Raw genomic sequence first — 14,799 nt, 5'->3', positions numbered from 1 at the left:
AGCACCATAGAGGGGACATAAATACCTGATGGAACTTTGATTCCAAAAGTTACGGCAGTCAATATCAATTTTATCCACAGCGCACCGAACAAGACTCCGAATTCTTGTTTCAGCTTCACATAGTCTAAGACTCCACGCTTTCCGTCAACCATTAATTGATTGTCAAATGAGGGACAGCTGGAACCCTGTTCGCATGGAGTGGCTAGGTCAGTAAGTAGCTCTGTTGTTGACCGATTGGTAGCAGAGTTTGAAAATGTTAAAATGCCAGTCAAAAAGGCCACTAGAATTACTTCTCTAGCTGGGAAGTTTTTTATGAGACGATGATTTCGAAAGGTTCTACCCCACCAGGAAGTGAACTTGCAAAAAAGCGAACCATGAATGCCACCAGCTGTGCCAATAATCACAAAGCATAACAGCTCAAAAGGTCGCCAGTCACTCGTATACGAAACTTCAAACAGGACAGCTCTTCCGGTTTGGTAGGGATTTAAAAATTTTAAGAAAAGGATGCTCATTATAGCACAGAAGAAAATGCGAAACAGGTGGTCAACTGGCAGATAGTAGCTGACTTCCTCAATAGTAAATAACACAGCTCCAAGAGGGCTTCCAAATGCTAAGGCAACCCCAGCGCTGGCTGAAGCACTCAAAATTTGCCGCTTCAATAGGGAATTAGTGTTGATCTTAGTAAAAAGCCTTGCACAAATATTCCCAATACAAGTTGACAAATGAACATATGGACCTTCCTTCCCGATCGCCATTCCCGAGGCTATTGCCAAAACTAAGGCGACAGACTTTAAAAAGAGAGTATATGTTCCCAGAAATCGCCTTATAATGAAGCCAGATAGAATAGTCTTGACTTCAGGGACTCCAGAGCCATAAGCAGTATAAATGACATCAGCGTTAGATTTTCTTGGATTTGGTAAAGGATTGTGCGTCTTGGTGGTTAAAGTTAGTTTGACTGACATATAGGCTAATGATAATGTGAGTAGTAAGAAGATAAGAAACTCAGGGGAAACAATGAATTTAGAAGTGTGAAGTAATTCTGACCAAAGTTTGTAATCAGAACAATTGATAGTCTCAGTCTTTAGTTCAGCAATATGACAACAATCGTGCTTATTTTTGAATATATTTGCGGAACAATAACCCCTTTTTAAGTCAATTAGGAGAGACTCTGATTTGTTAATCACGTATGCCAACAAAGAACTCAGGAATGCAATGATGACAATTAGAATCCACTCTTGTAGACTGTAATAGAAGAGGATCAATTTCCATTTCAGAGACTTCGCAGCCCTTCTTTCCAATTCGTGTTGCTCAGCTGAAAGCTCAATGGTAGAATTGATTGAATCAGAAATGGAAAAGTCATCATAGTAGTTGACACTATTCTCTCTCCCAGCTCCACTGTGCAAAGACTTTCCAGCGCCCAGAAACCCTGACAAAAAGCCAGCAGTCAGCCTGCTACTAGTCAGAAAGCGTGGCATTGTTGGTCTCGTTGGTGTGTAGGCATCAAAGTTAGGAGGTGACACCGAACGTAAGGATCCGCCTTGTTGAACATCTTCAACGTCAAAATATCCTCCATCTTCGAGATCTGCCGGTGCAACAAATAGCCGAGGAGAGCGTGTATCAATGCTGGATAGAGTGACGTCTAGTAATCTCTGTGAAGGAACATGACTCTCGTCGTAACATAGCGGCTGAGTTGATACACCTAAACTGATCGTAGACAGTTTAGGTTTCAATTTAGGAGCGGTATTCTTTGAAACGTCATCTTCGGATGAATGCATTTTAGTATTCGCTTGTGAAAAACCAATAGACTAGAGAATATTTGGCCAGCCTATTGACTTCACTAGAGTCGTTCACGGGTTTTACTAGGGTCTTATCACACAGGCGGGTTGATAAGTCTGAAGTGCGCGCGACCAGAAACCCCACACTACATCGGACATCCAGATATATTCAATGTAAAATACTCTATTTAACCCAGTCAGTCTTTCTAGAAATTGGACCCTGTAAACCTTCCTGAGTGGAAATATAACCAGCCCTGTCGTAAGAGTTGAGGTTCTTCCTCAAAACTATTTGATAGCATGTAGCTGAACCTTGTCTCGAGATGATAGTGGAAGAAGCTAAAAAGTACTCCCAAATCTTGAACCATTTGATACCATATTTGTTGACAACATTGTCTCTGTTGGACAGCCAGTTTTTGTACCATCTATAAAGAGTAGCAGAGTAGTGCACGCCAATGTTGTCAATGGATACAGTCTCAAAACCGGTAGCTTCCAGTGCAGAAACGACAAAGTCTAATGGAGTAGAAGCATCAGCACCTGGAAAAATGTACTTGTTCATGAACAGACCCCAGATCAAGTCTTCGTATTGCCACGACTTTCTCAATCCGGCGTATTGCAAGAAAAAAACACCATCATCGTCCAACATATCGTAAACTTGTTGCAAGAAAGAACGGAATTTTCTAACTCCAACATGCTCGGCCATCTCAAGGCAAGTAATCTTGTCATATTTAGTCGTGTTTCCGTTTTCATCTTTAGGAAGAGGAGTATCTCTATAATCGTGACAAAGAATCCTAGATTGCTTTTCATCAACGCCAAAAGAAGCGATTTTATCGTTACCATATTTTGTTTGGTTCTTACCAAGTGTAATTCCAGTGACTTTGGCTCCATATTGAGACGAAGCAAAGGCAGCCAAAGTTCCCCAGCCACATCCGAGATCAAGCAAGTATTCTCCTTCCTTCAATTGAATTTTTTCACAAACAGTTTTAAGCTTATTGTCTTGCAATTCTTCCAGAGATTCATCTTTGTTGACATCAGAGATCAAACCAGAGGTGTAGACCATTCTATCACCTAAGAACCAGGAGTAAAAGTCATCACCACGGTCATAGTGATCTCTAACTTGTTCTTCATCTTGGGATCGGGAATGCATGATAACTTCAGGGATCATTCCCAACAAGAAGAAACGAAACAGAGACAGAGTAAATCTGAAGGATGCCCAATCATGCCTGTATTCAAGAGCATCCAAAGCATCACCCTTGAAAGAAACCTTACCTTCAAAATACAGTTCATGGAAGGTTTCCATAGGAATCTTGTTTTGACCCTGGTACCTAGCAGCTAACTGGTCATCGTGAAATTTAAGGTAGTGTTCGACGCCCCTATTTGGGAATTGAACCTTCTCATTCAATCTTGGGGAATAAGAAGATAACACAGTCCAATAAGCCATCAGAATTGGGATTGCAAAGAGAATGAAAAAGAAAATAAAAGTCTTAAGTCCACCATGGAATTTGCGAGTGACAAACAGTGGAACCCCAGTCAACAGACCGAGCAGGAGCCAGTTGGAGAAGTTCTTAGCACCTGGTCCATCCGCTGGAAGAGGGGCGTTCTTAATGGCGGCGTAATTGGTAATCTTAACACCCTTAGTGCTCTCTGTTTGGCTCATCTCTGATTGACAAAAGGTGAAGAGGAAAGGACTGTTTGTAGATGGAAACTGGCGATATTCACCAACACTGGGAGAACGCGTAAGATGGGTAAGGCACTACATAAATTGTTTAGTCTGACTAACACCAAATCAAGGGGCCAGTATGGCGAGTTATTACCTTATCTGGCAAGTGATGGTTGGAGTGAAATTTTTTTTTTTAGAAATTGATTTCTCTTGTAAACCTAAGCAAGCTAGACCATGGGTACAAAGACTCAGAAGAAAAATAGTAAAGGTCGTTTGGATAGGTACTATTACCTTGCAAAGGAGAAGGGGTATCGTGCCCGTTCTTCCTTCAAGCTACTACAAATCAATGAGAAATACGGTCATTTTTTAGAAAAGTCAAGAGTAGTGATTGATTTATGTGCTGCTCCAGGTTCTTGGTGTCAGGTTGCGTCGCAAGTTTGTCCAGTCAATGCTTTGATCATCGGTGTTGATATTGTTCAAATCAAACCTTTGCCAAATTGTCTGACTTTCCAATCTGATATTACAACTGAAGACTGCCGTTCCAAATTGAGAGGACACATGAAGACGTGGAAGGCGGACACAGTTTTGCATGATGGTGCCCCCAACGTGGGTCTGGGATGGGTTCAAGATGCATTTACTCAATCTCAATTAACCTTACAAGCTCTGAAGTTGGCTGTTGAGAATTTGGGAGTAGGTGGTACGTTTGTCACCAAGATTTTCAGATCCAAGGATTACAACAACTTGATGTGGATCTTTCAACAACTATTTGATAAAGTTGAGGCGACCAAGCCTCCAGCATCCCGTAATGTGTCTGCTGAAATTTTTGTAGTCTGTAAAGGATTCAAGGCCCCAAAGAGAATTGATCCCAGGTTATTAGACCCCAAAGAGGTCTTTCAGGAAGTTCAGTCTGGTGCAGCCAACAATGAGGCCAAGGTTTTCAACCCTCATAAAAAGGTGAGAAAGAGAGAAGGTTATGAAGAAGAAGACTACCTTCAATTTAAGACTCTTCCTTTGATGGACTGGGTCAAACAGGAAGTTGACGTTGTCAACATTCTAGGAACTCTTAATCAATTTACTATTGACAAGGAAGACCCAGACTGGAAGCAAGTTAAAAAAATGGAGCAAACCACAAAGGAATTCTTGGAGTGCTGTAAAGATTTGAAAGTGTTGGGTAAGAAAGATTTCAAACACTTATTGAAATGGAGAAAGAAGGCTCGTTTGTTGCTTGAGCTGGACAAAGTGGAAGAGAAAGAAGACGCTCTAGTAGATGTCGAGCCACTGGATGAGGAAGCTCAAATAACCAAGGAGTTGGATGAGCTGGTACAAAATGAGAGACAAAAACAAAAGAGAGAGAAACGAAAGAAGAACGAACAGAAACAAGATATCATCAGAAGAATGCAAATGAACATGTTGACAGATATGCAGATTGGAGTTGACGCAGTAAAGGCAGATTCTGCTTCATTGTTCAACTTGAAGATAGCTGAAAGAACGGGAAAGCTCGATGATTTAGCAAGTGGAAAAAGAGCTATGGTTTTTCATTCTGAGAAGGATAAACCGAAACCAATGGTAATAGTTGAAGAGACAAAGGAAGTTGACTCAGAGACCGAAATTGACCTTTTGGAAAACGAACTTAACATGGGTTATGCCCATGAGCTACAAAAAAAGATTGAGAAGAATCCCCGACTGCTTGCAAAGGATAAAACTGAAGGTGACGATGAAGAATGGGAAGGGATCGTCAGTGCTGAAGAACGTAAAAGTTCTGATGACGATTATTCCGATGATGACAGTGATTTCGACTCTGATACGGAGAGAGTGCTTGACTCGTTGATTGCTAACAGAAAAATAGAGGAACATAATAATGATACCGGATTGAGTACCACTGCTCAGTCCTTTTTCAGTGATTCTGTTTTTCAGGCACTTGACTCTGATGAAGAGGAGGAACAACAAGCAGCATCTAAGAAACTCCAGCATACTCAGAGTTTGCAGCGGGTCGAAGAAGAGTCAGAAAATGACGAAGAGTTGGATGAAGCCGAAGGCAGCTCAGAGTCAGAGTTTGAAATTGTTCCACCCAAGAGTCAATGGAACGAGGATGAAATGGACATTTCTGATGAAGAGGAAGATACAAACTTGACTAAGGCCAATCAAAAGAATGTAGATCTGGCTACGGTTGAAGCCATGACTTTGGCCCACCAAGTTGCTTTGGGACGCATGACCAAGAAAGATTTGATAGAAGAAGGTATCAACAAATACTCGTTCCGCCAAACCAACGGTCTCCCCGCGTGGTTTATTGATGACGAGAAGGAACATAGTAAGATCGTCAAACCTATTACCAAAGAAGCTTCAGACGCAATCAAAGAGAAAATGCGTGAACTGAATGCCAGACCTATCAAGAAGGTCATGGAAGCTAAGGGAAGAAAGAAGATGAGAGCTCTTAGAAGATTTGAGAAGATGAGAAAGAAGTCCGATCTTATTAATGACGATAGTGCCAAGTCTGAAAACGACAAGGCGGAGCAAATCAATGCCCTGATGCGTAGGTTATCCAAGAAGGAGAACAAGAAACCAAAGGTCACTCTTATTAGAGCCACTGGTAAGAATAGAGGAGTCAGTGGTAGACCAAAGGGTGTGAAAGGAAAGTATAAGATGGTTGATGGTGTGCTCAAGAATGAACAGAGAGCCCTCAGGAGGATTGAGAAGAAGAGCAAGAACAAGAAGAAGCATTGATAGTTGTAGTGTAGAGGAAGTATGGAATTCATAGTTAAAGTAATCAAATCAACCGCGAAATATTTCTTCTATCATAGTGAACTGTGCCAGCGACGTCTCATCTATTCCTATTTAGATCAGTCGGTTACAAAACTACAATTGTCGACTATGGAGAGAAGAGTCACTTTTTACGCAAAGGAGCAACTGAAAGCAGATTCATTCTACAATCTTTTCTCTCCTGAAGAAACTGAAATAACCATTTCTGAATCGAAGGATGTTCCAATCAGCATCCAATATCGGTTAACCTTTCCAAAAGAGTTGTATCCTCCATTGGAGTCAATTGTTGAACGTGTTGCCAGCCTTAGAATCACCTATAGAAATGAAGAGCTGGCTGGTGAGTCGGAGAACATGTTTTGTGGCCATTTGGCCTCTGGCTTCAATGCCTACTTTGTACCACTAACTATGGATCAGAATGAAATTTGGTCCATTGCTGACAAAATTGGAAGCCAATTTGGCGCTCAGGGAGATGAATTTATAGTAACACCGTTTAGTGTGAACTACCATAAGAAGAGAATTGATAACTATGACTTGCTTCCTCTCTTGGATCTGCTCAGAAAGCTGAAAATAGAAGAGGTGCACGGTCTCGATATACAGTTGGTTGATTCGAAAGTGTTCGTCGATGTTTCTTATCCGCTAAAATCTACAATGAACATTAAAGAAGAAGACGGAATACAGACAGAAGTAGCAATTTTGCATTTAGATGAGAAGCTGAGTAATATTGAGAACTATGCTTTGAAGGGTGTTAGATTCCAATATCCAGCGGTGGAAGGTCCCCCAGGTAAAGGACTAGAAACCTTATTTCAAGTGATACCAAGGCACAGGTTCCTACCGGACGAGATATCTTTCAAAGGGACTTTAGAGCATGTGGGAATGCATCCAAAACTGAAACTATCAGGATTGGAAAATGTGAAACCACCATTTATTCAAGAAGGAGAGTCGTTATGTCGCCTGTTCTATTACACTCCTCTTTCGAAACATTCATTCATCGATCGTTACATGATTCAAGATCAAAGTGAAAATGTCAACTTGGTTGCAGGATTTGGAGAAATGAATCTGGAAAAACCTGAGTGGGCCGTGAAAAAATGGGGTAGTGAATACTTGATGGAAATATTGAACTATAAGGAAGGAGAAGCCCTAATTCCGCTCCACTTGAGATACGGAGATGTTGCGAAAGATACCCAATATAGTGAGATTGACTTTGAATTGGGTGACCTATTTTATGCGTGTGACTCCATCGACATCCAAGAGCAAGCTGTTTTGGAGCGAAATGTATTCCAGAAACGATCGCTAGGGTACGAGAGGTATTTTGACAATAAAACCTTATTTTATCACGCGAAGGGTCACTGGCAGAATAATTCTGACGTCTACGAAGTGCCAATTGGAGATTCGACCTATGCCAAGCATATTGATATTGCGACATTGTCACTAGTTGGACTAGGGGCAATTTATCTCATTAGCTGCTTGTAGAGAACACTTTTGTGTGCATTTTGTGCATTATCAACCTAATCTCCACAAGCGAGTATGGCATGAAAAACGTGGACAAACAATTTCAGAGGAATAAGTTTTCATGCATGCCAAGTATTACATCTAGAGGACTCAGCAAAAAGAAAAGTGGAATAGACATCCAGTTATCATTCATAAGGAGGTAGCTACCTGCCATTGACTCCAGCCTTACCCTTGTGTGATAATTTCCATTGACAGTCGTCTGGTTCTTGTTCAAAATCTCGTACTTTCAGGTTCCACCATCTTGACAACCAGATCTGAAAACGAATAATCCGTGCCTTCCAAATTATCCACCGTGCGTCAACCACCCACAAGACAAATCCTGCATATTTATCCGGTACACTACCCGCGGTTTTTTTTGTCTGCAGTTTTAGGAGTACGGAACGAACAACACGAGCAGCTTTCATTTGCCAATCTCAACCCCAGTCACTCGTTTAAACCTATGCTATCACCTCGGAAAGCTCATAGACACAAAAGATCCACGGCTATATCTGGTGACTTTGACCTTTCCGAATTTGCCGGCGGTGACCTGTCCCATTCGCATTATAGGTCCCCGTCCAACAGCAACAACCAGTTCAACATTGGATCCCCTTTAAGGTCAGGTCAAGCACTGGACTTAAATCCCAAGTTTACCTTTTCGAATAAGACGGAAGGAACGCCTTTGTATTCTCCTAGTAAGGGTTCTCAGACTCCCATCACACCTCATGAGAATTACACGTCAACATTCGACGAGCCGTCGTTTAGGTCACCAAGGTCAAACAAATCTCCACGTCAACGGTTCTTTCTGTCCGATGACACAAAGATTGAGAATGACATTCCGGCCGCTTTAATTGACCTGGACGACATTGGAAAGAATAAACGTAACGTGACTTTAAGTCTTGACCAAGATACCAGTTCTAAACTGCACAAACGAACAGAGAGCGCACCTGAATTTTTCAATTTCTCTCCCACGAAGTTTCACAGTCATTTAATCATAGAAGAAGAAGATGACAATAGCAATAGTAACATGAACTCCATCTCAAGCTTTCATAAAGCAGCAGACGTCACAGAGAACAAGACTGTAGCCAACAAACACATTAACAATGGTCCCTCTTTACAGTTGTTGGAATTACAACCAGCCATAAATGTCAATAGGATACCGTCTACCACTCCTCTCAAGTCACCAGATTTAAATGGTGAGAGTAAGCAAAAGGAAAAGAGCCCTTCCAGCTCTATATTTCAAATGGACATAGAGCACAGCTTGAATTCGCACTCATCTTTGTCTACGGGGCAAAAGTCGGTTTCTTCAAGGCGGAAGTCCATGTCTCCAGTTAAACCAATGACTTTAAATTATGCTGATATCAGGTTGAGCGTTGGAGAACCTGGTCCTAAAGTTCTCAAAGAAAGAGAAAAAGGGAAAGAGAATGTAATATCTCCGAAGAAGAGCGAAACTTCAAAGAATCACCGAAGGTCCAAATCATTCAACTTTTCCTTTCTTTCATCTTCCGTAGAAGACGAGAAAACTAGCAAAGGTAGAGGCCGATTCTTGCACTGGATGCGAAGGAAACGGGATTAAATGTGATACCAGACCAATACACCCGTACTAAGCAATGGGGAGTTCAGTTGCAAAATTAGTTTCTATTACCTTTTGTGACTAACTACTTCATTATCGACACTAAATAACGATGTAATATACAATGAAGACAGATTCGATTTGCTCAATTGGACTCCGAAAGCCATTTTCGTAGAACGTATGAGCAAAATACCTTGTAACGGTGTTTTATCGTTATTTCCCGAACCCTTCTTTCTTTCAAACAATTAACCGTTTCCCTTATTCAACTGCTCTAGGAGTTATATCTCGACTCTGCGTTGGAGTCGTCCTGTTGACCACCCTTAAAGAAGATTTCTCGTCGTAATCAGCTAATATGAACGGAATGATGGAATTGACGCTACCTGAATGTTCTGGCAGCTCTATAATTTCATTTAATTCTTTTTTAAGCGTTCTTGGTTTTCTTGTGAATATTTTAGTATCTGATCCATCTTGCTTTACTTGGGAAGGCTTTCTTCCTAGATCAGTTCTTGCTTCTATCTCAGTGCTCCTACGGAAATGACGAGGTAAGGGAGGTGGAATACCAATTCCTAAAACTTTTGGCTTAAAACTGTTTTCGTAATCTCTGACTTCGCTTTGAGAGAAAGTCTTCACTGGTAGCTGTGGTAAGCTCTTACCAGGTATTGTGGTTATTGCAATTGGCAGTTTATCTTCCTCTTCAAAAGAAAATTGAGAATCCAAGGCTGAGCTACAGCAATAAGAGAGGCCTGGCTCAGTACTTGGAGCTGAGCAACCTGAGTCAATTTTGGCATGAAATGATCTGGTTTCCAATGTTGGACTTTGTTTTATTGAACTCTCAGTCGACGAATTTGTAGTGGAACAATAGAGATCAAACAACTTGTCCAGAGAATCTGTTGACGATACTGTAGAAGAGTCTTCTTTTATGACAGGTGGCAACGGTAACGGTTTAGTTGATTTCTTCAGCATGGTATTCCTTGTACTGTTTGAACGTAACGAGCTTGGAGCAGTAGAAGTCGACCTCGAACGTGATGATGTCAAGCTTTGCTCTTTCTTTTCAAGCATGCATGGAGCTGGTATACACCTTAGAGACTCGGGAATTGGGGGTTGTTGAGTTGATGTGGCTTTGGATTTGATTGGCAATTTGAATATTTCACTTGATAAAGACCTCTGAGAAGATTGTGAAGACGATTTTCCTTCAAGTGTCTTCGAGTTCCTTTTCAATTTTTTTATTAGTCCCATCTGATCTTGTTTCTTATTCCCCAATGGTTCAAACATTGACACACTTCTCTGTTTTATGTTCTGGCTGGAATTCTTTGAGGAAGCCAAGGACTTACCCCTAGGGGCATGGTCTGAAAATCCTCCAAGTACTCTCGGAGCTTCTCTTGTGACAGTTTTGTGTTTTAAATTGTAACTTTCCTCACTATACTCGCTTTTGAACGGTAAAACTGGGGGTTCCAGATCTTCATAGAACTGCAACTCCGGCACGCAACTGGTCACTCTGTTCCCTCTTAAATGCGAAACACTCTTGTCCCTTGAGCTCTTGTTTACAAACATTTTGTATATCATAGAACGGGGAATTTCCTCCAAGGAAACGCCATTATCGACGCCCTTGACATCTTTGAGGTTATGTCTGTACTTGGAAACCAACGAAGGTGCAAACTGACTAAATTCGTGGGCCAAATCGTCCTCAAAGTTGATTCGGTTGACCATTGGGTACTTTGCGGATATTGCGGCTAGTTTGGATAAAAAGTACTTGCTTTTGTGGCTATGTTGGGGAACGAATGGACGAGATACGAGTCTTGAGATATATGCCTAGAAACCAGCCATCTTTGTATGCACCTTGTGATAAGTGCTGCATTTGAATACTGGTAGTATTTCTATTGCATACAAATATGCGGTGTACGGATGGTAGTTATATAATTTTTTTTTTACTGTGAGAACAATCAGAATTTCAACTGATAGACTTGATCCACCTGAATGTCTAAAGCCGACCCCACTGCAGGCGTTTCAGAAACGAAACCTCCCTTAGATTCCAGGATTGGAAGGGATGATCCATTTACTTTTGGCCAACGGTACTTGAATAACGAGGAGGATGTGTTCAAACATAATGCCTGGGACCATGTTGAATGGGGAGACGAACAGGTCATGGAGGCACAGGAAAAGATAAAGAAGCAATACGAAGCTCCTGTTAGAGAGTTTGATAAGAATTTGTACAACTCTCAGCCTGCCAAGTATTGGGACATTTTCTATCGAAACAATAAAGAGAACTTTTTCAAAGACAGAAAATGGTTACAGATTGAGTTTCCCTCGTTATATGAAGCTACGAAGGAAGACTATGGTCCAGTGAAAATTGTTGAATTGGGATGTGGTGCCGGTAATACTTTATTTCCAATCCTAACTCAAAATAAGAATAAGGACTTATCAATTGTGGGTGCTGATTATTCTAAGAATGCCATAAAATTGGTCAAAGAAAACGAAGATTTCGACCCGCAATACGCTAGTGCATGTGTGTGGGATTTGAGTAATCCCGACTTGGAGCTTCCAGAAGGTGTGGAACCCCATTCTGTAGACATAATCATAATGGTGTTTGTTTTCAGTGCTCTTTCTCCAGATCAGTGGGACTCAGCAGTAAAGAATTTGGAGAAGATGCTGAAACCCGGAGGCCACATACTCTTCAGAGACTACGGGAGATATGATTTGGCTCAGGTTAGATTCAAAAAGAACAGATTATTAGATGACAACTTCTATGTGCGTGGAGATGGAACTAGGGTTTATTTCTTCACAGAGGAAGAGCTCAGAGAGATTTTTGGAAAAGTGTTCAAAGAGAAGGAGATAGGCACCGACAGAAGATTACTCGTGAATCGGAAGAAACAATTGAAAATGTACCGAATTTGGCTTCAAGCAGTGTTTGAATCAGCCTAAATGTCATAGACAGCTTTTCCAAATGCATCATAACAAAAAGCCCAAAGACCTAAATTTGTGCTCTGCATGTTTTGTCATCTTTAAACCTTTGCGCTATCCTTGGCAATGTCATGTTAACGCCTGACTTGTTCAGCTCACCGGAAGTCACTAATAAAATAGCAATTTTAAATTATGTATAGCGGTTTGGGCTGGTTAAATACCACACTGATGTGGACGAATCCATCGGAAAAGGCAAAATACGAATACAAATCAATTAATGAGAGATTGATAGGTAGTTTAATCCCATGGGTGATTGGAAACGCTATAGTGTACATTAGCGATGATGGGAACAGTTCTGGAATGGTCTCTTGCAGGATATCTCCTAACGTGGTGAGGTCTTTCTGATCGTCTTTTGTAGGAGTAACGTTTGGTTGAATCACTTTGTTCAAAATTGAAATATGTATGCGAATTGGGATAATACGGATGTTCAACGGATCCAGTGGCACATGTTTCTGATTAATTGACATGAAGGTATCTCTGGCATGAGATAAAAGACTGCCCCAAAACAGGTTGGAATCTGTTTTGCTCAGACTCATTATGGAGTTGCAATTGCCATTGATACAATAACAGGATTCTTTCATTTGGTTTAGCCAGTAAACGTGAAAGAATTGAATACGGTCGTCATGTCTATGAAAGTTAGCGCCGTTTGACTTTTTACTATTAAAAATGGGTACGATTGTATTTGGATAGTTTGAATAGTTGAGGATAATGTTCCACTCTTCAAGTGTTGGTTCATCAGGATTTAGTCCGGTCATGATGTCAAAATTCACACCTATCGGCAAATTCCAACGAATTGGTACATCCTGGAAAGAGAACCACCAATTTCCTTGATTGGCCCACTCAGGGTCCTTGATACTGGAAGCAAAAAAATCCAACATCTGAGGTAGATAGATAGGTAGAAACGAATTCCGGGGTAATCTTGTGTAGAAGGAGATCTGGGAAGCATTAACTTTATGATCAATCGGGGCTAATGATACCTTGATGTTGATTTTTCCGTTCCATATCCGTTCTTTGATGTCTTCATCTATAGTTGCCCCCATAATGAGAGGAAGACGAGGCGAAGATGAGGACTGCAGAGCTTGAATGCCAAAAAATATATATTCGAGAACATCTGCATGTGGTATGGACATCGTTATCAAGTTATCAAGTGCACGAAGTTCCTTACTATGGATCCCGATATAGCATGGGAGTACGCTAAGCCTGACTTTTTGTTTGACGATGACACCGTTTGCTTTACCATTTTCTATCTGCATCCCTACCAGACGGATATTTCTGGGAAACTCAGCAAGTTGTTCGACCAACTAACGATCCAGCTGGACCCGTACATCAAATATTACCCATGGTTGAATGCCTTACCCAAGATGGTTGTGGATAGGAAAGATAATTACCACTATATATACGGAGAACTGAATTACCAGGATGCTTTTGAGGATGCATGGCTTTTGCTCCAGGTTCTCACCAAGTTTACGTCCAGAGATGACAATCTGTACCTTCATGCGTTTGATCAAAACGGTGAAATTCTACTGATTGAGTTACACGACAAGATCCCCAAGTGGTTGAGTTCATCCAACGGAGGAAACAGATGCTGGATTAATAATCGGCAGATCTTGGTCATACCAGAGTCTTGCGAGCCAGGTAGTGGCTTGAAGCTTCAAGATTCCTTAGAATTTCTCTTGAAATATCCCTTCAAATGTCTCAAACTTGAGCTCCCAAGTATCACTTCAGAATTCCCCAAAAGAGCTCTGCAGTTAATTCATACCCAGAAGGCATTAGTTGACAAATCGACACGGTCGTTGATAATATCGCACCTATCGCCATCTCAAATGGCACAAGCCATCAACGAGTACTCCAAATTACATCCGCATCCTTCCTTTCTGCCAGCCTCTAATGTTGTTGACACACCTAAGACGATATACATTCAACTTCCTTATCTCTTGAGCACATATCTTGATCTTTCAACTAATTCGTTTGACGAGGATCTGGCGTTAGAGAAAAAAGGATGGATCCTCCAACAGAGTGTACGGTCGTATCTGAAGGAACATGACCTGAACCTTGAACAAACAGAAATATCGGAAGTTGAGCTTGCAGAGCACAATGAGACAATTCTTCGAGATCCTCTGCAATCTGAGTTGAAGCGTCTTGAAATAATCACTCATCACGTTAAGCCGAAACACATAGAATTGACACAAGATGGAGAAGATGATGCCTGGATAGAGGAGTTCCGTGAAGTATTCTTCAATCTGAATAGACAAAGTGATACCACGAATACAGTTAACGATGAGAAAGAACATGATAATGCTGAAGTACCGGTTTCGTCCGGTGAAAGGGAAGCAGAGAAAGATGAAGACAGTATAACTAGGGAGTATCTTAAACAGGAGAACATTGATATAGACGAGGATGACTTTTTTGAGTTCTTCTGCAAGGAGGCTCTGAAAATGGACGACAAGACGATGGAAACACTCATTAATTACGAACCAGATAATGATATTGAAGACGAAGATTTTTCAGACGACGAGGACGAAAAAATTGACTCTGAGCAGTTCAAATTAATTCAGAACTTGCTAAGATCTATGAAGCATTAGAGTGGGATATTA

General features: G+C 41.1%; 8 protein-coding genes across 8 annotated transcripts; 5 read left to right on the top strand and 3 right to left on the bottom strand.

The window, feature by feature from the left end:
• Positions 1-1,959: 1,959 nt before the first annotated feature.
• On the bottom strand, positions 1,960-3,429 carry PAS_chr4_0465 (Hypothetical protein; the record flags this gene model as incomplete). Its single annotated transcript, XM_002493852.1, has 1 exon — positions 1,960-3,429. One exon carries the CDS (start codon positions 3,427-3,429, stop codon positions 1,960-1,962), a length of 1,470 nt encoding a protein of 489 aa, XP_002493897.1.
• A 237-nt stretch (positions 3,430-3,666) lies between these two features.
• PAS_chr4_0464 (AdoMet-dependent methyltransferase involved in rRNA processing and 60S ribosomal subunit maturation) lies at positions 3,667-6,153 on the top strand (the record flags this gene model as incomplete). The annotated part of the gene is made up of 1 exon (XM_002493851.1): positions 3,667-6,153. One exon carries the CDS (start codon positions 3,667-3,669, stop codon positions 6,151-6,153), a length of 2,487 nt encoding a protein of 828 aa, XP_002493896.1.
• Positions 6,154-6,300: 147 nt separating this feature from the next.
• On the top strand, positions 6,301-7,659 carry PAS_chr4_0463 (Hypothetical protein; the record flags this gene model as incomplete). Its single annotated transcript, XM_002493850.1, has 1 exon — positions 6,301-7,659. One exon carries the CDS (start codon positions 6,301-6,303, stop codon positions 7,657-7,659), a length of 1,359 nt encoding a protein of 452 aa, XP_002493895.1.
• A 478-nt stretch (positions 7,660-8,137) lies between these two features.
• On the top strand, positions 8,138-9,250 carry PAS_chr4_0462 (Hypothetical protein; the record flags this gene model as incomplete). Its single annotated transcript, XM_002493849.1, has 1 exon — positions 8,138-9,250. The coding sequence occupies one exon, from the start codon at positions 8,138-8,140 to the stop codon at positions 9,248-9,250; it is 1,113 nt and encodes a 370-aa protein (XP_002493894.1).
• A 255-nt stretch (positions 9,251-9,505) lies between these two features.
• Positions 9,506-10,954, bottom strand: PAS_chr4_0461 (Hypothetical protein; the record flags this gene model as incomplete). The annotated part of the gene is made up of 1 exon (XM_002493848.1): positions 9,506-10,954. One exon carries the CDS (start codon positions 10,952-10,954, stop codon positions 9,506-9,508), a length of 1,449 nt encoding a protein of 482 aa, XP_002493893.1.
• A 267-nt stretch (positions 10,955-11,221) lies between these two features.
• Positions 11,222-12,166, top strand: PAS_chr4_0460 (uncharacterized protein; the record flags this gene model as incomplete). Its single annotated transcript, XM_002493847.1, has 1 exon — positions 11,222-12,166. One exon carries the CDS (start codon positions 11,222-11,224, stop codon positions 12,164-12,166), a length of 945 nt encoding a protein of 314 aa, XP_002493892.1.
• Positions 12,167-12,330: 164 nt separating this feature from the next.
• PAS_chr4_0459 (Conserved protein involved in autophagy and the Cvt pathway) lies at positions 12,331-13,245 on the bottom strand (the record flags this gene model as incomplete). The annotated part of the gene is made up of 1 exon (XM_002493846.1): positions 12,331-13,245. The coding sequence occupies one exon, from the start codon at positions 13,243-13,245 to the stop codon at positions 12,331-12,333; it is 915 nt and encodes a 304-aa protein (XP_002493891.1).
• A 75-nt stretch (positions 13,246-13,320) lies between these two features.
• On the top strand, positions 13,321-14,787 carry PAS_chr4_0963 (uncharacterized protein; the record flags this gene model as incomplete). Its single annotated transcript, XM_002493845.1, has 1 exon — positions 13,321-14,787. The coding sequence occupies one exon, from the start codon at positions 13,321-13,323 to the stop codon at positions 14,785-14,787; it is 1,467 nt and encodes a 488-aa protein (XP_002493890.1).
• Positions 14,788-14,799: the final 12 nt, after the last annotated feature.

The sequence above is a fragment of the Komagataella phaffii genome, chromosome 4 (assembly GCF_000027005.1).
Source record: "Komagataella phaffii GS115 chromosome 4, complete sequence".
Taxonomy (NCBI): Eukaryota; Fungi; Ascomycota; class Pichiomycetes; order Pichiales; family Pichiaceae; genus Komagataella; species Komagataella phaffii.
This window is presented reverse-complemented; position numbering and strand designations above follow the sequence as displayed.